Here is a 24,875-nt window from a genome sequence, read left to right as displayed (position 1 = left end):
CATCTTGCCAAAATTTTATTGCAGCAATTTAAAATGGTACTCAACAGTTTCTATGTCCCCCATATGCTTGTATGCATGCCATTCCTGTTTGGTGGGGGTTGTCTCATTGTTGCCCCTCTAATGCACCTGTTGTTAATTTGACTAACACCAAAGGTGCTGAAATTGATTAAGAACCCCCTCTGCTAATTAACTGACCAGATCAATATCCCAGACGTTTAACTGACTTGATGCTATCCTCTGATTAACAAGTGTTCCTTTAATTTTTCTCAGCAGTGTGTTTGTGGTTGCAGGGTTGTGCAGTTTCTTCATAGCTAGAAGGTTGTAGATTTGAATTTGTTTACTGACTGTGTATATATTCTTCACTGTGCCTTTAAGAGGATGGATTGATGAATTAATTAATTTAGGCATGGCTATTTGTTCTTTTTCCTTGACCAAATTGCTTGGTTAGTACTTGCATTTGTTATCTTCAAAAAGGTCTAATACTGTAGGCCTACTTTAAACATGTCAACACTGTAGATTTCAGCATGTGGCAGTAAACTCAGAGACACGTGATGCTTAAATGTTAAATAAAATAAGTCAGAGATCAATCTGGTCACCTTAACTCCCCCTGTGTCTCTTGGTTAGCTCTCCTGTAGATTTGTGTTAAAAAAAATTATGACAAAATGATAGCAATGCTATGAAGATTTATTCCTCATGTTAACCCTGGCAACACACTCTGATGTCCAAAACAATGTATGTTTACACCCTGGCTGTTAATATGGAAGAATACTAAGTGAGGGGAAACAAGCATGTCTTTCCACTGTGACCAGTGTGAAATGAGGCATTTATACTTCCAGTTGTATTAGGGAGTAAAAGCTGGCAGTACGTGCATGTTGCTGGAAAATATGCTGTACATCCACCCATTGTCAGTCTGCCAGAGAGCTGGTTGGTAATTGGCTCATATGAAGCTGATTTTACTGTTATTAAAGTACAGACACTCTGCTAACACTTTGGTTGGTGTAGTTCTTATTATGCATCATCAAAACATATTCAGCATATTCAAGCAACAAGAAATATAAACAACTTAGAGGATTTCATGGGAACTGTTTACATGAAAAATAAACAACTGCTGTTATTTTTATGAATAAGTATGAATAGATATTCATGGATCTCGCCCTGCTGTCTCAGACATCAGTCAAATCCTCCAAAAGGCACCAGAAACACACACGTGTGAGGTTTGGTTCAGTGACTCATAATCACAAGAAGGAAAAAAAAAAATCTACTTACCATAAAATTGTTATGAAAAGGGAAATATCCATGTAGACTACAACATTTTTTTAACCAGGTTGTAAATATGCTTTGTAATGTTCTAAAGTTAGGCATTTTCACTTGGTTTTACTCAGTTTTGGAGTTAGCCACTCCAGGAACTATAGTTTTTGGCACTTAACAAATACTGACTGTGCTGGACAGTCAAACCCCCTTGGGGTTTGTCTAGACTTTGGAAATGTCACCAAACTCCCACTGACACAAACATTTTTGGCATCAAAATTGTCTCCAAAACAGGTCTGTGATGCAATACCTCAGCACCCTGGGCCTATGCAGCTGTAATGTGGTAGAAATTTCCAGAAACTATTTTTTCCCCCAGCTGTTTCAAATACTTACAGTATATTGGACAAATCTTTCTGAAATGGCCCTTTGACCATTTTCTCTCCCTCTGCCTGAGGAATCCCCCTGTAAAAGGATTCCAGTGGGAACTGATGAGTGAAAATGTGAAAATATTTCATAACACTGCTGCCCTTGTCTAAAGAATCATTATGCCATGTCCTTCTTAACATAATTTGGTGTGTGTGTGTGTGTGTGTGTGAGATTGGGGGGGCTCTCGTGAAACATGATGTAATTGTGTAATTTCTCAGACTCAGCATGTTGACCGCATTGTTCTTCATGGGTGGGGGTCAACGAAGCTTCACTGGGTCAAAACTCCCACCCATCTTGGATCCCCTCAACACTGATGAGGTGTTTCATTACATCTCTTGTGAGCTTGTGTCTTCAACTGGGAGAAACCGGAGACACTCTGGGAGAAGCGTTACATTGTTACACCCTCACAGCTGCTACAGCAGGTTTGGGTAATGAAGCAGCGGGGATCACAGCACTGTGAAATCTGCTGTTAGCCTGAAGTCATGTTTGTGATGAAAGAGTGTTAAAACATGGTACAAACTGAAAGGGGTAAAAGGCAGATGAAAGACACATGATCTGCTGTAGGCATAGAGGCCTTTTCATTTTGGCACACTAGAAAATATGTTTCAAAAGCAAAGCAGTTCATGATGAGCATTGGGCAGTGGGGTTTTTAATGGTCCGAAACGTATTAAAATACTGTATTTGATATTAATGTGTGACATGTAAGCATGGATCTGTTACATGGCTGTTTTTTGCACGAGTGTCACCTTATGTATTGTTTTATTTAATAAAAACAATCACTGAATATTTTAATGTTTCAGAAAAAAAGCATGTGAGTAAGATTTTTGGTAGAATTAGGACTTTTCCTAACAAACAGTCCAAACCACACAGCAGCATATTACTGACTATCTTTTGGCTAAAGTTTGGTTAATTTTTGGCATTTTATTTGTGCCATATCATGGTATATGTCAGTCTGTTGGTGACCCTCAAAATGGACTTTTCTTGAGAACAATTTCATCCTCGTCCACCATCTTCCCTGTGCTAATGTGTTTATATTACTCTAACTACAGCTGTGTGACAACCCACCAGGTAGCACATCATTACATCATCACCTTCCTAAAATAATGGCCTAAAACATATTTTTTTCAGGTTTGTCAGAAAATACAAAAAAAACTGAACAAAATGCTGAAAATAGGATGATTTAGTCAAAAATAACTTTTCATTAAAAAAAAAACAAAAAAACAATTTAGGCTATTATTTTAGGAGGGTGACGATATGCAAACTAACCCAACTTTGCTAATCCTCAAAACATTGCTGCTACTTAGTTTTCTGTTTGTGTTTGCATCCAAAGTATAGAGCTGTATGCTAACTTCTAACTCTGCTAAACCTCATAAATCCTCTTTTTCATGGATATTGGATATTAAAATTTATTGTAACACCTGGGAGAACAGCCATACTGATGATTTTATTGGAGCTTAAAGAATCTGGACTGTTTTTAACTCTCAGTGGTGCCTCAGTGTTTGATTTTGGGAACCAAAGGACTGTTTGGACCCGGAAGTGGCCAATGATGAATTTGAGGCATCATCTCTGTTGGCTTGATTTGTTAGTGACCACTTCGTGATGTTTTCTCCTATGTGACATCTTGGTTGGACTACAGAGCCAGGTCTGGGCAGGTTAGTCACAGCAGTCTCTAGTGGGAAAGCAAGTCTCTGACCTATGTTGGCTTGCATTTCCCAATCCCTGGCTGCATCTAATGGGCCTGAGTCTGAGGGTGGGAGGTTAGCCCGCTGTTTCTCCCCTTCCTAGATGAAGGCTTTTGGGTTTTGAAGAGTAAGGGGATAGCACTGGTTTAGTCCTGTTTTTTTTTTCTGTCATATTTTTACAAAGCACTTCAGGGTTTGCACCAGGAGAAAAGAGGATTTTCCCCAAAGAGGAAATACCAAATCTCAGTTGCCTTCATTCATATACAACCATGATGCCTACTTCAGTTACTGCACTCAAGTGAATGGATAACAACAGAACAGATAAAACAGTATGAAATCATAACATTTATGTGATTCTTTATTATTGTTTTTTAACTTCTTAATGGGTTATTTTTCCAAGCTGCCTTTTATCCACTTCTCAACAAATTAAAGGAAGACATTTTAATCAGAGTATAGCTTCAAGTCAAACTTCTAGGACATCAGTCTCATCAGTTATGTAGCTGAGGGGGTTGTTAATCAGTTTCAGATGTTGTGGTGTTACTGAAATTAACAACAGGTGCACTAGAGGGGCAACAATGGGACAACTGCCAAAACAGGAATGGTTTTACAGGTGGAGCCCACTGACATATTTCTATTCTGCCTTTTAAAAAAAAAAAAAAATTTAACTAGTTTTTTTATTTGGCTGCACTCAGTGTTACTAGTGGGAGCATGAGGCAATATCTGGACCTTACAATTCAGTTCAATTCAATTCAGTTTTATTCATATGGCACCAAATCACAACAACAGTTGCCTCAAGGTGCTTTACATTGTAAGGTAAAGACCCTACAATAATACAGAAAAAACAGTGGGAAGGAAAAACTCCCTTTTAACAGGAAGAAACCTCCAGCAGAACCAGGCTCAGGGAGGGGCAGTCATCTGCCTCTCCCTGAGTGAGACTATATGAAAGACACACTGTGTAAGAGGGCCAGAAATTAATAATAACTAATGATTAAATGCAGAGTGGTGTATAAACACACAGACAGTGAAAAGAGGTGGGAAGCCCCCATAGCCTAGGCCTATTGCTGCATAAATAAGGCAGGGTTCAGGGTCACCTGATCCAGCCCTAACTATAAGTTTTATCAAAAAGGAAAGTTTTAAGCCTAATTTTAAAGGATGTCTGTCTCCTGAATCCCAGCTGAATCCAGTGGTGGCCGAGTTGTCCTCCTCATTCCCAGACTCTGATTTCTCTCAAAGTGTTTCTCCCACTGCTCAACTATGGCCTCATTTGAAGTCAGCTGTCCCCCACCTGTGCTATACACTGCTGTGGCTAGAGCACCGCTTTCCCCTCTTAAGTCATCTGATGGTTTGCCAGAATTGCTTCAATGAGGCCTGAAAGTCTTTCTCCGTGGCCTCACCGAGCTCCTCCCACACCCAAGATTGTGCTTCAGCCACCACCCGAGATTCCGCTAGGCCTACCACTACCCATCAGCTGCCTCGGGAGTCCCACAGGCTAACCAAGCCCGATAGGACTCCTTCTTCAGCTCAATGGCTTCCCTTAACCTCTGGTGTCCACCATCTGGTTCAGGGATTACTGCCACAGCAGGCACCAACCACCTTACAGCTGTAGTTCTGTGCAGCTGCTAATGCTATGATAATAAATACTGAAGACATGTAGACTCTTTCTCATGCCTGCTTGGCTTAGCCTAATCATGTGATCATATTGTGCTGTGTGATTGGTTTTACTGACTTGACCATTATTGAGAAAAGTGGGGATTCCCCATATCTAGCACCTGACCTAGGTCGCTGAACAGCTGGCAGTGGCTAGATACTGAGAAATTGGGGAATCTCAAATTTCTAGGTAAAGATTATAGTAACATCAGTTCTAACATGAGTAACATCTAGACAAGGAGCATAGGTGACAAAGGACAGTACAACAGATGATCCAACAAAGACAAGGGGAAAACTATATATACACAAGAGACTAACAGAAGATTGAAAACATGGGAAACAAGGCACAGGTGAAAGTTATCCGACACAGGTAAATGGACTGGTTCTTATATAACACTTTTCTACTCTACATGAGCACTCAAAGCACTTTACACAGTGTGTCTTATTCACCCGATCATACAAGCACTTTCTACATCTAAGTGCATTCTATCTAACATTCACACACGCATTCACACTAATGAACACACTGGGAGCAATTTGGGGTTCTGTATCTTGATCAAGGATACTTTGGCATGCAGACTGGTGCAGCTAGGGATCAAACTACCAACCTTCCAATTAGTAGATGACTTGATTTACCTCCTGAGCCACAGCCACCCCCTAAATAAATAAATAAATAAAATAAAAACAAGACACAGGATTAAGCCAACTAACAAAATAACAGGACCTAACCACAAGACAAATAACTAAGAACAGGACATAGAGAATAACACTAAACTAACAAACTGTAGATACATAAGAATATTAGAAGCACAAGAAAAAAAGTAGGCAGTATTTGATATGAAGGCATTTGCTCATTAAATAAAAAATAAAATACAATCAAACAGAACTTTAAAATTGACTAAAGGAGTAAGATTATTCTTACTTGTTACAGTACACTGTTCTGCTGGGAAACCCTGGGTCCTGGTATTTTTATGGATTTTAATTTCACATGTACCACCCACCTAAGCACAAGAAAGAACATCAACAAAATCAAAACATGAACCAAAACTCAATAAATACACAATAAAAAGAGAGTAAGTAAGTAAAGTTTATTTATTAAATGCTTTTCACAGACAGCAGTCACAAAACGCTGTCATAAGAGACCATTTAAGAACTATATAGCAGTTTTTACATTTTCATTTCCAAAGATCCAAAAATACTTTCCATACATTTTCACTTCTGTGTAGTAAGCAATTATCACACTTCAGCCATCCACTGGGTTGAATTGGGTCCTGAAAGTCAGCACAGGGGCAGTTGTGTCTCAGGAGGTAGTAGAAATCAGAAGTTTGATCTCTGGCTCCTTCAGTCCACATGCCAGTGTCCTTACACAAGTCACTGAACCTCAAATTGATCAAGTGGATCAAATCAAGTGAGCATGTGCACAATATTCAAAAAGTGCTTAAGACATAGAATAAAGTCAATAAGTTCTAGTCAATTTAATATCAGTAGCAAAGTCCTTTTGGTCCTTTGTTGTCCAGTGCTCTCTGTAAACCAAGATGTATGTGAAGGACAAGTTCTGAAGTGAACAAACTTTATTGTTAACGATGTCTATTTAAAAAAAGGCAGTATTTAATAGGAGGGCATATGTTAAATAAACAATGCAATACAATCAGACAGAACTTTAAAACTGACTAAAGTATTAACATTATTCATCTTGTTACAGTACAGTGTTCTGCTGGGAAACCCTCGGTCCTGGTATTTTTTATGGATTTTAATTTCACACATACCAGCCCCCTAAGCATTTTTACAGACCTAGCACATCCTCCATGGCAACAAGACACCCTGGAAACAACAGACTCCCCCAGAAACTGTCACTCTGCCATAATTAGCCAGAACCCGCTAAAGGAACAGGACAACAAGCCTGAGCTATCAATGAAATGACCCAAAGAACAACATTTTCTGTATAAAAGTTACAATGTTGCCCTGATTGTGTAACTGAAGTCCAACGTGTTCAATGATGGATAAATGCACAATGATAATCCTGCAGACTGGTGAAGAAACTTCAGTTCAGAACCCTCACAATTAGATGATCCCCTATGAGTAAGCATTTGATGTTGGTAGGAAGGAAGATGCCCTATTAACAGGAAGAGACCTTCAGCAGAACCAGGCTCAGGAAGGAGAAGGTGTGATAGGTTGATTTTATTATTCTATTGATTATTAATCAAAGTTCATAATTGAGGTAAATATCTCCATGGGAATTGTTAAGAATATAACCTATCATTCTTCCATCGGTGATCTACTTGTTGAGCCTTTTTGTTAATGTGTGGGATATGTGATCGTTTAGTCATACCTTGCACTGCAGGAGGGGGGCACTCCGGCCGCGGTGCTTCATTCTCAATGAAGCTGCTGAAGGAGAAGCATCGCGTTCGAGTGTATTTATTGATTTCCTTTCCCCTTCTCAGGTATGTGATGAGTGTTGTGCTCCTAAGCTGTGGAGATATGTGCCGAGTTTTGTTTGACTCTCTGTAGACTGACTCACTACCTGTTCAAGACGTTTTGAAGTGTTATTTCTTTTGCATTTCTTGTAGCATACTGTTGGCTAGCTAGCTGAGCTAAGTGCTCTACGCTGCCGCTAGCATAGTGCACTGCGCCGCCAGAATGTGTGCATACGGTGATGGCGATGCATGTGCGTGTTAGTTCTGTTTGTACTGAACAACTATTGTAGAGAGAATAGGAATAAGGAAAAATGTCTGTTGATGTGTGTATATAAGTGTTATTTTCAATACTTTGGAGTTTGATGATTTAAATTTGTGTTTAATAATTTGCTTGGGCATTTATGTCATATTTGGGTTCACCTGCAAGGGAGGACGGGGAAATTATACTGTACCTTGGTTGAAATCATTATTTACCTGTGAAGACAGATGAAGGAAGATCATTTTGTGATATTGTCCTAGAACTGACTGATGTGTACTTTTGTTATAGTGTTTCATATTAATGTTTTGTATCTATGTGTATACTTCAAAATAATTATTTTCTCAATGAAGCTGCTGAAGGAGAAGCATCGCGTTCGAGTGTATTTATTGATTTCCTTTCCCCTTCTCAGGGTGTAACATTTTGGAGGCACCGCTGGGATGAATGTGATGAGGGTCCGCTGTCCCAGATAGATGCCCTGGTCATCATTCAACCCCTTCCATCTACAAACGGGCTGAGAGATACGGTGTGGTGGTTCCGCGACCGAGCAGAGGGATCCGCATGCAATCTGAGGTCATCTACTGGTACCAGGAGAGCTACACTGTCTATTCTGCAAAGAGAAGGTCCTGCATCACACTAATACATTGTAAAAACTAGAGACTGAAATGGATTCTTCAGAGTTGGAGGACTTGAAATTAGAAGTTTTTGGTGCTTTGTACACATTGAACAAGGACACTTTGATTGAAGTTTGTGATTTTCTGTGTATTGGTGGTTCAAAACTTGAAAATGTATCAGGTAGAAGCCGCTCCTCCCTAATTTCATATGTCATAGGCCACTTAGAAAGAGAGGAGCTGGGCGAGCTTGAGGATCAAGGTATGGCTGAGTTCCTGGTTTTGAAAGATAAAATCGCTGAGTTGCAACAGGCTACTCAGAATAGTGCACTAGAACACATAACCTCAGATGCTAACCTGACAAATGAGACACAAAAGCAGGTCACCCAGCCTTCAGAAGAAGAGCGACTGAAAAGAGAGATAGAGACACTCCAGTTGGCTTTAGCATTATCACGACTGGAAAAAACAAATCCAATTAGTGGAGCCAAACAGTCTGTGAGTGGGAAGGATAACCATGCCAAACAGGTCCCCCAGCCCTGCCTATCATTACCATGGGGCCGAGAATTCAGAATAGCTGGCCAGATTGGTGAGCCAGGCCAAAAGGACAAACTTACCTTCTCCAGTCTAGCACACCAAATTGAACAAGCCATCAGCAAAGGAGTTCCTGAAATAGAAATAGTTGATGCAGTAATCAGGTCAATAGCACCAGGCTTACAATTACGCAGTTATCTGGAGGGCAGAACCAACCTTAACTTGCCTACCTTGAGGAGGATTCTGAGGTCCCACTATCAAGAAAAAGGTGCAACAGAACTGTACAAACAGCTCACATCAGAGGTCCAGAGTAGTAAGGAAACCCCACAAACCTTTTTAATTCGAGCTCTGGATTTGAGACAAAAAATCCTATTTGCTTCACAGGAAGAGGAATCTGGTTTAAGATATGATCCTCTCCTTGTGCAAAGCATGTTTCTCCACACAATTCTGACAGGCTTGCAGAATGACAACATCAGAAGTGACCTGCAGCCATACCTCCAACAAGCAACAACTGGTGATGAGCTGCTTCTTGAGAAACTCAATGTTGCCTGTGCAAATGAAGCAGAGAGACAAAAGAAAAAGAAAACACTTTCCCAGGGGCGGCCAACCACTGTGCACTCACTCCAGTCTGACACTCCTGCAGATAAAAAAGGAAAAACCCAAAATCCTGAAACCAACATCAAACCCCAGTCCGACCTGCTGAATGAACTCAAAGAAATACGTTCTGATATGGCATTGTTGAAAAACTTGGGCGCTGAAGTTGCACAAATCAGAGAGGCAATCCAACAGCCCAATTCAGCACAAACACAGTACTTTGCCTTACCCATGGTGCCAGAATGTGCTCCTCCTCCTCCTCCGCTCCAGCACTGGCCACAAAACTGGTCTCCTGCAGGGTCGGGACAAAGAGGTGATACAGCTCAGAATCAGCCGAGAGTTGCACCACAACGCCAGTATCCCACTCTAAATCGTGCACGCCTCAGAAAGTGTGTTGGCTGCCAGCAAAGTGGAACTGAATATTGCACCCACTGCTATAGATGTGGTAGTAGCGAGCACTTCCTCGCAGGTTGCAGGGTGAGAATCCCTAGACAAGACAGGGATGGTCCTTTAAACGGAAGAGGGTTACCCCCGCGGGACAGGGAGTAACTAGTAATAGTGTAATGTCCCAACAGCTTTGCTCCCACTGTGGTGTTCATGGGAAACTCAAAAGACTCAGAAGGTGTGCAGCCTGTAAAAAAAGCATTTATTGTTCTAAGATCTGTCAAGCTGAACATTGGCCAAAACACAGAAAAAACTGTAATAAACAACCAAAACCTCAGTTAAACCAGCACATTCACCCAAAAACAAGTTCTGTACGCCCCATAAAGGTGGATAGCCAATCCCGTCTTGTTGCTCTTGTAGGGAAGCAGTGTATGGTTGAATGTTATATACAAAACTGCAGAACTCAAGCGTTATGGGATACAGGCTCCCAAGTGTGTATTGTTGATGAAAAGTGGAAACAGAGACATTTACCACATGAAAAATTAAAAGACATCTCTGAGTTACTTGATGCACCTGATGACTTGAAAATCACAGCTGCCAATGGACAGAACATGCCTTATAAGGGTTTCATTGAAGTCAATTTTAGTTTGGCTGCTGAGGGAGCCAACTCTAAAGAACTTGTTGTTCCCATGTTAGTGATGAAAGGTGGAAACCTTCCACAGCCCATTATAGGCTTTAATGTCATTGAACAAATAGTGAAGACCAGTACTGTAGAGCAAATGGATACCGCAAGAACAGAGCAGCTGCATGAGTCATTGAGAGTGGCTTTCCCATGCCTTGGAGAGAAAAATGTCACTACCTTCGTTGATCTGGTGACTGCTGACCGATCACATGACTATGTGGTGAGAACGTCAAAAGAGAAAATCCTTGTACCCAAACACACCTCTGTGCAGATTGACTGTAGGGTGCAGACCAAGCCACCGAATAAAGACACTACCCTTCTCTTTGAGCCTGACATAAATCCTCAGTGGGCTGAAGGGCTTGAGTTTTGTGAGACTTTGATAACACTCAGAAAGGGTGTTCCTCCTTACATTGCTCTCGATGTGCAAAATCCCACTGATCATGACATTGAGTTATCAGGAAAAACTGTTGTGGGCACCTTACAGCAAGTCCAAGCTGTGTATCCAGCTACAATTTTAGAGAAACCAAATCAGTGTCCCCCAGTGTTAGTCAATCACGTGGCTGCAGAGAGTGGGCGGGTTCCTGACACTCCATGGGATCCACCAATTGATCTGAGCCATCTGAGTGAACCTGAAAGAGTGGTGGTACAAGGGATGCTCCGTGATGAATGCGCTTCCTTTTCTAAATCAGATGATGACATTGGGCGTATCGAAAAGCTGAAACTGAAAATATCACTCAAGGATTTGGATCCTGTGGCACGCACTTACCTGTCAGTACCGAAGCCACTGTATAAGGAGATGAAAGAATACCTGCACAACCTTATTGCACAAGGATGGGTAGAGAAGTCCAACTCATCTTATGCCTCACCAGTTGTCTGTGTGAGAAAAAAAGATGGTAGCTTACGTCTTTGTATAGACTACCGAGAACTCAACAAAAAGACTCACCCTGACAGACAGCCAATTCCTCGAGTGCAGGACATCCTCGACAGTCTTGGTGGCAACTCGTGGTTCTCCTTGTTAGACCAGGGAAAGGCCTACCATCAGGGCTTTATGGATGAAGAGAGCAGGCCTTTGACTGCATTTGTGACACCATGGGGCCTGTACGAATGGATAAGAATCCCATTCGGACTAATGAATGCACCTGCAGCTTTCCAACGCTGCATGGAAGAGTGTCTGGAAGAGGTGCGAGACAACATCTGTGTACCATACCTGGATGACACTCTAGTGTACAGTCACTCATTTGAGGATCATGTCAGTCATGTTAGGAAAGTGCTCCAACTGCTGAGGAATTATGGAGTCAAGCTAAAACCCAGTAAGTGCGAATTATTTAAACCTGAGGTTCGCTACCTGGGAAGGATTGTTTCAGCAGAAGGTAGCAAAATCGACCCAAGTGACACCATAGTAGTAAGAGCTTTGAAAGATAAGGCGCCAAGCAATGTGGGAGAGCTGCGGACTGTCATGGGTTTGTTAAGCTACTATAGACAGTATATACAGGACTTCTCCCGTATCGCAGGGCCCCTTTATGACTTACTGAAAGGCACAGCAGAAGACAATAATGTGCCGCAAAACAGGACAAACACAAGACAGTCTACAAGAAGGAGCAAAGCTGTGCCATCCCATAAGCCAATTGTGTGGACTGAAAAACACCAGTGCATATTGGAACGTCTAATAGATTGTTTGGTTGAACCACCAATCCTCGGGTTCCCAGACTTCTCTAAACCATTCATCCTCCACACCGATGCCTCAAACCAGGGCCTCGGGGCAGTTCTTTATCAGCAACAGGATGATAAGCTCCGTGTAATAGCTTATGGTTCCCGAACATTGACTGCAGCTGAACGGAATTATCACCTACATTCAGGAAAATTGGAATTCCTTGCACTAAAGTGGGCAGTCACAGAGAAATTCAGAGACTATCTCTATTATGCGCCTACGTTCACAGTGTTCACTGACAACAATCCTCTCACCTACATTCTGTCAAGTGCCAAGCTCAATGCAACAGGATGTAGATGGGTGGCAGAGCTCGCAGACTTCCATTTCACCATCCGATATCGTCCAGGGAGAGAGAATGTGGATGCTGATAGCCTGTCAAGAATAAATGTTAAAATAGAGGAAATGATCACACACTGCACAGAGGAAGTGGGATCAGATTGTGTGGCAACAATAACCCAAGCTGTTGAGACACAAGAATCTACCTTAGCAAATGTCTGTGCAATGCTTTCCCCTCTCCAGTGTACAGCAGTCAGTGAAGAGACACACAAACCATTCCCAGTGGCAGAGATTAGGCAAGCACAGCAGGATGATGAAAACATTAGCCCAATAATGCAGTGCAAAATAAGGAATGAAAGGCCATCAAGACAACAATTCAATGCATTAAGCACCCACAGTAAGTGCCTACTGCGTGAATGGGAAAAACTTCATATTGATAACAATGGCATTCTTTGTAGGAAGACAACAAACAAGACACAGCTTGTACTACCTGAGAAGTATAAAACCACTGTACTGAGAGAATTGCATGATGAAATGGGTCATCAAGGCACTGATCGAACAACATCGTTGGTCAGGGATAGATTCTTTTGGCCTTACATGCAAAAAGACATTGAACATTATGTGACAAAGACCTGTACTTGCCTGAAACAAAAACCACCATGTAGAGAAATGAGGGCCCCTCTCACAAGTATTGTTACCACACAGCCATTTGAACTGGTGTCAATAGATTTTCTTCACTTGGACAAATGTAAAGGTGGATACGAGTATATCTTGGTAATCGTTGATCACTTTACTCGTTTTGCACAGGCTTATGCCACCACCTCTAAGTCTGCCAAAACAGTGGCTGATCGTATATTTAACGATTATGCCTTGAAGTTTGGACTGCCAGCACGGATACACCATGATCAGGGTGGCGAATTTGAGAACCAACTCTTTTCCCAGTTGAAAAAGAACTGTGGCATAGTAGGATCCCGAACGACACCTTATCACCCACAAGGAAATGGGCAGGTTGAACGCTTCAACCGAACACTATTACAAATGTTAAAGACACTTACTGATCAGCAGAAAACAAGCTGGAAAGAATCCCTGAACAAGTTGATCTATGCATATAACTGCACGCGATGTGAGGTAACTGGTTTTTCCCCTTTCTACCTTCTGTTCGGAAGGTCCCCAAGGTTACCTATTGATCTCCTGTTCGGTCTCACCACTGGGACAGGGAAAACAGACCACCGAGCATACATGGAGAAATGGAAACAAGAAATGCAGGAGGCACATGAAATAGTACGAGAGAACGCAAAGAAGGCAGCAGAGAGAAGTAAAAAACATTATGATGGGAAAGTAAGAAGCTCTGTGCTATGTCCTGGCGATCGAGTCCTTGTTCGAAACCTGACACCTAGGGGAGGAACTGGAAAGCTTCGTAATCACTGGGAACAGGATATTCATGTTGTGATCCGTCAGGTTGCAGAAGGCCTCCCGGTGTATGAAGTCAAGCCTGAGCAAGGAAGAGGAAGGTCAAGAACCATGCATCGCAACTTGTTGCTGCCGTGTGATTACTTACCTCTGGAAACTGAGCCAAAAGCACCACCAAAGCAAGAGAAAAGAAGGGTGAAGGAGACAGAGACAGAAAATGCAGATCAGAAAGAGGAAGATGAAGAAGAGGAATGGGTGTACTGTTACAAACCAGTAATACACTCTCAAATGCCCCATGCAGACGGAGTGATTGAGCGTGCAGACACACAACAGGACAGTGGTCAGGAGAAACAAAATTTGAGTGATGATGAATTGATTGAAGGAAGGCTCATAGCAAACACAGATGAGCCTGAAACACAACAGGAAAATGTGCCACAGGAAGAGAACTATCAGGACAGGGATGAGAGCTTAGTTGAAAAAGCAGTGGATGAAATTCCAGCATTCCAACATCTAGAGCCACCTGGAGGAGAAAAAGAACAGACAGATGGTGCACCAAGGAGGGAAAGACGAGCCCCTAAAGTCTTCACCTATGATCAACTTGGGACTCCAACATGCTATAGTACAGCATATGGAAATGAAAGGCTCTACCAACATCAGCCCATACAATATCAACACATTCGACCAGTGACACTGTGGACCAATCCATTCCAGACCTACCAACCTATAATTATGCAAGGATACTAGACACAGATTCAGTGCCGAAAATGATGAATGAAGAGAACAGATCACTAAATTTGGGTGATTAATTGGCGGTACCCTCCCACCGATCACGTGGTTGAGCCAACTAGGATATAATGACTTAAGAACCCTTGGTTTATGAGTGCTGTGATGTCGGGACGACATCTAACTTTGTAGGGGAGAGTGTGATAGGTTGATTTTATTATTCTATTGATTATTAATCAAAGTTCATAATTGAGGTAAATATCTCCATGGGAATTGTTAAGAATATAACCTATCATTCTTCCATCGGTGATCTACTTGTTGAGCCTTTTTGTTAATGTGTGGGATATGTGATCATTTAGTCATACCTTGCACTGCAGGAGGGGGGCACTCCGGCCGCGGTGCTTCATTCTCAATGAAGCTGCTGAAGGAGAAGCATCGCGTTCGAGTGTATTTATTGATTTCCTTTCCCCTTCTCAGGTATGTGATGAGTGTTGTGCTCCTAAGCTGTGGAGATATGTGCCGAGTTTTGTTTGACTCTCTGTAGACTGACTCACTACCTGTTCAAGACGTTTTGAAGTGTTATTTCTTTTGCATTTCTTGTAGCATACTGTTGGCTAGCTAGCTGAGCTAAGTGCTCTACGCTGCCGCTAGCATAGTGCACTGCGCCGCCAGAATGTGTGCATACGGTGATGGCGATGCATGTGCGTGTTAGTTCTGTTTGTACTGAACAACTATTGTAGAGAGAATAGGAATAAGGAAAAATGTCTGTTGATGTGTGTATATAAGTGTTATTTTCAATACTTTGGAGTTTGATGATTTAAATTTGTGTTTAATAATTTGCTTGGGCATTTATGTCATATTTGGGTTCACCTGCAAGGGAGGACGGGGAAATTATACTGTACCTTGGTTGAAATCATTATTTACCTGTGAAGACAGATGAAGGAAGATCATTTTGTGATATTGTCCTAGAACTGACTGATGTGTACTTTTGTTATAGTGTTTCATATTAATGTTTTGTATCTATGTGTATACTTCAAAATAATTATTTTCTCAATGAAGCTGCTGAAGGAGAAGCATCGCGTTCGAGTGTATTTATTGATTTCCTTTCCCCTTCTCAGGGTGTAACAAAGGCATGTGCCTCAACTGGTTGGTGTGTGAGTGGAAAGAGAAGAGAAAAATAGAGATTCATTAAGACAGTACAATAGAGTCCAAGGTAATCTCTCCTCACACATATAATTAGGTACCTGCAGCACTTTGATAATAACTATAGAGTTGGTAAAGTGGTCAGGTCTGCTTGGTGGGATTTTAAACATTCTTACACCAAATAAAAGTTTTTGAAATTCTCAGCCCATACATACCAATTCCAAAATCTTAATATTCATAAATCCACTTAGAAAACTGCTAGATTTGATGAGTATGTGTTCAGCTGACTGTTTACCTCAAGTGTCCTGCTCTGCTACATTTCAGCAGATTCCTCACGTGGAGTTGCAATTGGAGCTAAAAAACAAAACAAAACACTTTTTACATTATTCCCAATCATTCTACAAGCTTTCCATCAATGTCAAAATCAGGAATTAATAGATTTTTTTCTACCCAAAATCCCCTTCAAATGAAATTTCCATTGGAATTTTTTCAATATCTCTTTAATAAAATAAAATTTTTGAAGTTTTCTTTAAAATCAAACAGGTCCCAAAACCCCACTGGTTCTCTTTACACTGCGTCAGACCACTGAAACTCACCCCAGCTAGGATCCATCCTGGTAACTTTGTTCAGCCCTGGTAACTTTGTTTTGTTGCATGTACAATTTGCAGTCTGTCACATGACCGTGATGCAGCCTTCTGATTGTTTACTGGTGTAAACAAAGCCATATGGTGCATTCAGTGTTTTCTTTAGGTAACTCAAATGTTTTCTGCCATGTTTTTTCTGTGGTCAGAAAGTGGCTTGGAAGCAGTTTTGGACTTTCATATGTTAAATTTTGAACTTCCTGTGGCTCTAGGCGAGCTAAGACTACATATTAGATTAGCAACATGCTTTTCTTTTCTTTCTTTTAAAATTTCTGTAAATTAGAATTTTGAATTGCCATGAACTGGAGCTTGTAAATATGTGATCGATTGGGTAGAAATTATGAGTAAATGGCAATAAATCTTAATTTTCTATGACTTCAGGCAGCACGGTGGCGCAGTGGTTAGCACTGCTGCCTCACAGTTAAAATAACATCTGCAAGGTCTGGGTTCGAGTCCACCTTGGCCCACAGAGTATCTCTCTCCACAGAGTACCCGTCTGGGTTTCCTCCCACATTCCAAAGACATGCACTTACTGGGGTTAGGTTAATTGGCTACACTAAATTGACCATAGGTGTGAAAGGTTGTTTGTCTCTCTGTGTTGGCCCTGCGACAGACTGGCAACCTGTTCAGGGTGTACCCTGCCTCTCGTCCTATGACAGCTGGGATAGGCTCCAGCCCCCCCGGCGACCCTAAACAGGATGAGTGGAAGCGAATGAATGAATGGATGGATGGATTTCAAAATCAGTACCAGCATAGGGCAAAATCTCAAAAACTGCTAGAGCTATTGACCTGAAATTTTGCATACTTCTTTTTGACAACAAAATGAAGCAAAATGACTTTAAAATGATTTAGAAAATTTGGCTGCCAGTACCTAATATAATGCACATATAAACTAGAAGGTGATTAGTAAAATATTCTCCTGGAACCTACAAATGGATGTTCGGATGGTGGAGGAGTTGAAACAGCAGGCAGGGATGCAGGGCGGCACAGCACTGACATGTTAGAGTAATTCTGCAGCTGACCACTAAAGTGGGGGGTGGGGGTGGGTTGGTACTTGTTTGTTTGTTTGTAACTTGAAAATGTGTATGATGCAGTGAAGTTCAAATTGCCTGCCTGAAGTAGCTCATGGGATTCCCTTTATTTATTGCACAGTCAAAAAAACGCCAAAAAGGCTAATGATGCACCCTGCAAATGACTCTTTAAGGTATCCAGTGCATTTAAGTCTGATGCTAAGGGGCTCTGACAAAGCATCCATCTATGACAAGTTAGGAGTGAGACTGGTTGCAATATTGTTGCAATCTTGTGGCAAGGCTCTGGCACCAAAGGACACCCTGTGATGATTACTTTGACAATCATAAATCATTCTAATCATGGAGCTTAAATGTTTTTTTGAGCTTTTAAACTAAGAATTGTAGTTGACATTTATCACTTCTGCCAGAAAGTTAAACAGAAATGTGAACTCACCATGTACTGGGCACATAGATCTGTATCCTCATTATATTTGTTAATAAAATATTTTGTAACAAATAACATCAGGATTTTGACAAGTGAAATCCAAATAAATCAAGACATACTGACTTTTACATATAATTCATTTAAATATTGAGACAACAGAAAAATTCTGCAAATCTTTTTAGCTTATTGAGTCTTTTTTATAAATGCGTTTCACATTGTTGTAAAAGGTCTCATTGATATTTATCACCAGTATATTATTTAACTTTAAAGAGGTTGTGTTTATTTTAGACATGTTTATAATTATGAGTGTGTGTCCATCTGAAAAGGAACTGACTGAAGCCTAAATGCTTACAGTGGCTTGCAAAAATATTTATATCACTTGAATTTTTTCACATTTTGTCACCTTATAACCACAAACTTAAATGTATTTCATTGAGATTTTCAGTGACAGACCAACACAAAGTAGCATCTTTATGAAGTGGAACAAAAATGATACATGGTTTTCAAATATTTAATCAAACAGTTCACATAGTTCACTTACAAAATGTATTGCTTCTATAAAATTGTGCAACTGGTTGTTGGCTGTGGTACAAACCACAGAATACTGAATTCTTTTAATTTATTTATTTACATAATTCAGCATCTTATGGTTAGAGACAAGGCTGCTAACATTAGCCAAAAGAAAGTTATTTTATCTAGTGAAGCCCTTTGGGCCAAACAGGGACATGGCTGAACTCTGGGGGAAAACTGCAGTTAACTTGGCAGAGCATTCAATTATTAGACTGTAGGCTCCATGGGAGACGGGCATGAAAAGTGACGCTGTATAGAAATCTAGAGGCATCCACTGTAAACATTTAAAACATTTAACTTAAGAAACCTTCAAAGAATGATGGAGAATAAATAGCTAAGTGTAGCAGTCACTGGCAGGTTTCAGTTGTAATATTTAATAATTTAGTAGTTTTTTTTAAACATAAATATGAACAGTTTTGCAGCTCTTTAAATATATAAGAGTGTTTCACAATTATCGCACCATGAAATTATAACAATTAATATTTGTACTTTAGTAATCAGTTACTAATTATTTGCTTTAAAATGCTGCCTAATTTATTTCCATGTACCACCTTCTTAGCTTCCTCCATACATGTTGGCCAGGTGTCATGGAATTGTAAATATTCAAATATTCCATATCTGCTGGCAATTTGTTTATTTAAAAGGTGGCTTGACATTTCTGTCTATAGCAGTGTGGGGCTGACAGAAAATGATACAAAAGACTGGAAAAGCTATGCAGTAAAGGTGCCCAAATGGACTCAAACCTAAGACAGGAATACATAGGTTACACAATAGGACATGATGGCACCTATAGGTTTTAGATGGTCTGTATGTTTTTTTACAAGCTGCTGGTTCCAACACTTATTTTGGAATAGCCCACCCAGAAAGTGGTGAACACCTTTAAAGTAGCTACTGAAAATATTTGCATGAGGTGTCACAAGTGGTATTCACAGCCACCTGACATAGCTGTACAACTAAAACCAACTAAACATGGATGGCTTGGTTAAATGCCTGAAAGACATTTTAGTGTGTTAATGAGAAGTTTCCAAGTTGTTGACCTTCTGATACATTTAACACAATGTTAAAATGTGGATGGCAACAGATCAAATGACTTTGATCAGCTCTGAGATTTCCAGTGAAACAGGCTTGACTGTTTCACTGGAAATCATCTGGTCTGTTCCCATCTTGTGTTCTGGGAGATTAACACAGCATTCATGTGTTTCACAATTCCTTATCTAAAATACAACACAAACAATCTTAACATGTGCTTACCAATATAAACCAGTCTAATGTTTTCTGGAGAAAGCGTAGTAAAGTAATCAAACGTGGATTTTAATACCACAGGAAGAACAGATCCCACAGAACATTACAAACAAATACTGGCTTAAATCTCTTAATTTCCCTTTACTGTCTAGTATTGTTTCTACAGAGAGGAAAAATTCAGACACCCAGTAGAAAAGCATACCGTTTAGAGATTTTAGAAACAAATTCCCAGTCTTAATTATGACTTGGTGTTTACCAGTATCCACAGCAGAGGAGACAGGAAACTCTAAAGTAACACCCCACTCAAAAACATCTTAACGCCTTCCAAATGTCTATAACAGACTGTCTTCCCAGAAAATGCCACAATCTTTTTTTTTTTAAGGGGTTTTGGGCTTTTGGGGGGCTTTTTGTGCAAACTGCTAACTATAAAGCATGTCCTATATTTAAAGTTAAGCAAACTCCACTGGCTTTGTGAATAAGTGCATGTAACATCTACAGTGGTGGTATCAAAAAAATCAAAAGGGAAGGAAGGAAAGGAAAGGAAAAACTCCCTTTTAACAGGAAGAAACCTCCAGCAGAACCAGGCTCAGGGAGGGGCAGCCATCTGCTGCGACCAGTTAGGCCTGAGGAGAGAGACAGGACAAAAGACACGCTGTGGAAGAGAGACAGAGATTAATAATAACTAATGATATAGAGAGTGATGTATAACCAGAGTAAAAAGAGGTGAATGAAAAGAAGCACTCAGTGCATCATAGGAAGCCCCCAGCAGCCTAAGCCTATTGGAGCATAACTAAGGGATGGTTCAGGGTCACCTGACCCTAAAAGGAAAGTTTTAAACCTAATCTTAAAAAGAGAGAGGGTGTATCTCTCCCAAATCCAAACTGGGAGCTGGTTCCATAGAAGAGGGGTTCCACTAATGGGAGCCCAATCACTGAAAAACAACCCCACACCATAATCCTCCCTCCACCAAACTTTACATATTGCAGTCACACATTCTCCTGGCAACTGCCAAACCGAGACTCATCCATCGGATTGCCAGACAGAGAAGCTTGATTCATCACTCTACAGAACACATCCACTGCTTTAGAGTCGAGTGGCGACGTGCTTTATACCACTGCACTGAATGCTTTGCATTGCATTTGGTGATGTAAGGCTTGCATGCAGCTGCTTGGCCATGGAAACCGTTCCATAAAGCTCCTTACGCGCTGTTCTTGAGCTAATCTGAAGGTCACATGAAGTTTGGAGGTTTGTTTGACCTCTGCACACTATTTGTCTCAGCATCCTCTGACTACTTTGTGTCCTAGTTGCTGTCATTCCCAATTGCTTCCACTTTGTTATAATACTACTAACTGTTGCCTGTGGAATATTTAGTAGGGAGGAAATTTCACAGCTAGACTTGTTGCACTGGTGGCATCATCTTACCATGCTATTTCACACAACTGGAATAGTTAAAAAACAAAACAACAAACACATCATTATATGGCCTAAGAAACTCACAAATTTAGGAGGGTGGTAGGAACTTGTTCATCACTCTTGCAAGTCTTTCTAAGACTCGCCTAATCTGAGGTATTTCAGATTCAGTGAATCATAAACATGGGCAAGAAGTAGCACATCTTCCCCTCTCAAAATGTAGCACCAGATGGATTTAATTCCTAACCAACTTTCATAATATGAATGCAAAGCATCCAATAAAATTGGTCCATTTGAATCAAAATCCCTCTTGATTCTACAGCTCTCTGTGCATTATTGTCTGATGAGATAGCTTCCAGCACATGTAAAATAACAGCCAACCTATCCACGATATTGTAACATGCTATATGTCTAGAAGACTGCACTGCCAGCCATTTCTGATGGACACATGACCCAGGTTTAGGCAATGGACACTACAGTGAACCTAGAAAGCATTCTTGGACACCTCGTTTATCCTTGCTTGTACATGAGAATGTGACCCACTCATCACAGATGCTCCCTCATAACTTTGGCCAACAAGGCTCTGTAATACAGTCCATATTTCTCTAAACAACCAATAATCACGCTAGCAGCATCCAGTCTGTCTGCTTCTTGAAACCCCATGAAACTCTCATTATGGCACCATTATAGTACTTACTGTCATCTTTAGTCTCATCTACAATGACTGAAAATTGTGCACTCTCTTTAACCCCTTGCATGATCTCATCAACCATTTCAGCCAAACATGATAGGATTTCATTCTGGATTGTTTTGCAGGTGTACAGAGCATTTTTGATTGGTTGTTCCGGTCTATATGTCTATGGGAGGGAACTATGTGAGAGTGCTGTTTGTAGATTACAGCTCAGCATTCAACACCATAGTTCCCTCCAGGCTGGTCTCTAAGCTGCTGGACCTGGGCCTGGGCCCATCCCTGTGCAGGTGGGTTCACAGCTTCCTGACCAGCAGACCACAGGTGGTACGAGTGGGTCACCTCACCTCATCCTCCCTCACCCTCAACACTGGATCCCCCCAAGGCTGTGTGCTCAGCCCTCTGCTGTACTCACTGTACACCCATGACTGCGAGGCCACGTCAGAGTCCAACGTCATCATCAAGTTTGCTGACGACACTGCTGTTGTGGGACTAATCTCTCACAATGAGGAGACAGCCTACAGGAGAGAGGTCTCCCGCCTGGAGAACTGGTGCCAGGAGAACCACCTCCTGCTCAACGTCAGCAAAACAAAGGAACTGATCGTGGACTTCAGCAGGAAGCAGCAGAGGGACTACCATCCACTTGTCATAAGTGGTGCTGAGGTGGAAAGAGTGGACACCTTCAAATACCTGGGAGTGACCATCTCACAGGACCTGTCCTGGACTCATCACATAAACATCACTGTGAAGAAGGCCAGACAGCGTCTCTACCTCCTCAGGCGGCTGAGAGACTTCAAGCTCCCACTCAAGGTGCTCAGGAACTTTTACACCTGCACCATCGAGAGCATCATGCGTGGGAGCATCACCACCTGGATGGGAAACTGCACCAAGCAGGACTTCATGGCCCTAAAAAGGGTTGTTCGTTCAGCTGAACGGACCATCAGAACCACCCTCCCCAACCTGCAGGACATTTACACCAAGCAGTGCAGGCTGAGGGCCATGAAGATCCTAAAACAGCCCAGCCACCCCGGACACTCTCTCTTCTCCCTGCTCCCATCAGGCCGGCGTTACCGCTGCCTGAGGGCTAAGACTGAAAGGTTGAAGAAGAGTTTTTACCCACAAGCCATCCGTCTGCTCAACTCTGAGCCCTAACTGGACCATTATTGCACAGTGTAAATATTATAATTTAAAAAGTGTGTATGGTGTATAGTAGTGTTGTAGTACTCGAGATCGGTCTTGGTCTCGAGACCGGTCTCGAGACCGCTTTTTGATGGTCTCGGTCTTGTCATGGACTCGACCGCATTTGGTCTCGGTCTTGTCACGGACTCGGACCTTGCGGACTCGGGATTTTATTTCAAGACCAGTCAAGACCACAGCTGTGGAAATATCACTAAATTGCCAGAATACTGTCCAATTTATTTGTTAACATCTTTGCTTTTATTGGATGCAAAATGTACTGATTCAAATCTCACAAATATTGCGCTCCTCTGCCTCTCAAAGGAGCGCACCTCACAGACTCCGCCCCGGCTAGGTCGCTGCTATTATCGCTGCTTACGCCTGTATCATTTCACCGCAGTTTGCAATCTACCACAGAGCACGGACAGTTTCATTCACAGTGTGTACGTTTGATCTCACTATGGTCACGCGTGTGCTGCATAAATCGAAATAACCACATGAACACAAGAGAAGTAAGAGGGAAAATGAAGATCAAAGGAAAATTTCAGGCTTCCGATTCAACAAAAAAATCCCAGCATGAAAGGTAAATACCAACCTTCATGTATTTTGATACACAAACTAAAAATTTAATGCAAGTTTTAGGGCTGCAACGATTCTTGGAATAACGCAATTCGATTATTAAAAATACTCGACACAAATTTGTTGCTTTGATGTTTGGTTTCAGCTCTGCAGCTCAGGTGTCTCCGTGTAAGCGGAGCATTTCCAAAAAAACCAAAAACGACCCTTTAACACGAGTGGATCGCTGAGATGTTTTTTCACGCCCCTACTTCTCTGTGCTGTGAGTGCGCATGTTTGAATGTGCGCACGTGTTGTGCAGAGGATGTCAGCTGTTATTTTTTTCTTTACGTCAGCTGTAGCCACCAGAACAGATCTATAACCACAGTGTACTGGGGAAAGGGGGGCTGCCATTAGCACTAGCAATCGTTCGGTGCCCCCTCCACCACCATCAGTACAGAGGGGATCCGTCAAAATGTTTTTATCAACCACCTGATCAGCAACATGAAGAACAGAGAACTTTGTAGCTGCTCCATCCACCCTGTTTGTTTCACACAGAGAAACATCTGCAGTACGGAAGTTAAAATATGCTGATGAGTTGTTAAAATGAAAAATTATTTCTTATCCAATTACTTGATTAATTGACGGAGTAATCAATTAAATACTTGATTACTAAAATAATTGATAGTTGCAGCCCTACTTGTATTCAGAAAGCCATAGTCAAACATTAATTTTCAGCACCAGTAGAGCTATGAGAGGCCTTCAAGAATAAAATACTACAGTTCCCAGCAAGATGATGTCACTTCCTATTGTTGCATTAAAAACGTGATAGTTTATGCTCACAATATGGTGGCTGATATTCAAATGTAGGAAATGCTATAGCAGCCGAGGAATCTGGATTATGTTTTTGTTGTGTATTTTTTTATGTGATTTCTGCAAACACAGTGGAAGGAAACGGCACTCTGGGACACATTAAATGCGTGATGTATAAATGTAACTTTTCTGGATTATATGTAAAAATGATCATTCTATCAATCTAATAAGGCCTGATTTAGAGTTCTGCATTGATCCTTTGTGTATAACTGAAAATCCTCTCTGAAGCAAACCTGACATGCACCTCGAGAAATGTAACTACACGTCCAAAAAAACTGATTACTGCTTTCTGGTTATGTCTTAGGCCCCATCACTCAATTAACAAGTGGGAGCGGCATTTAGTGGTTAGTATTAGCTTACTAAATAGCATTAGCATTAGCATTAGTGCTGTGGTGAGAAATATTTCTTGCTAGAACCCGGAAGTTACCATGGCCACCACCAATGGTAACAGCAGAGAAGTAAGTAAGTTGTTTCTCCGCCATTAGTACATTGAGCTAGTGGTGGGCAGATTGATCCTGATATCGATAATA

General features: G+C 41.3%; 1 protein-coding gene across 1 annotated transcript; it reads left to right on the top strand.

Annotated features, from left to right (window-relative positions):
- Positions 1–8,045: 8,045 nt before the first annotated feature.
- On the top strand, positions 8,046–15,582 carry LOC115776220 (uncharacterized). The gene is made up of 2 exons (XM_030723830.1): positions 8,046–8,115; positions 13,674–15,582. The coding sequence occupies exon 2, from the start codon at positions 13,699–13,701 to the stop codon at positions 14,611–14,613; it is 915 nt and encodes a 304-aa protein (XP_030579690.1). The 5' UTR covers positions 8,046–8,115; positions 13,674–13,698; the 3' UTR covers positions 14,614–15,582.
- The last annotated feature ends 9,293 nt before the right edge of the window (positions 15,583–24,875 follow it).

This window comes from Archocentrus centrarchus, unplaced genomic scaffold (genome assembly GCF_007364275.1).
Source record: "Archocentrus centrarchus isolate MPI-CPG fArcCen1 unplaced genomic scaffold, fArcCen1 scaffold_27_ctg1, whole genome shotgun sequence".
NCBI lineage: Eukaryota > Metazoa > Chordata > Actinopteri > Cichliformes > Cichlidae > Archocentrus > Archocentrus centrarchus.
This window is presented reverse-complemented; position numbering and strand designations above follow the sequence as displayed.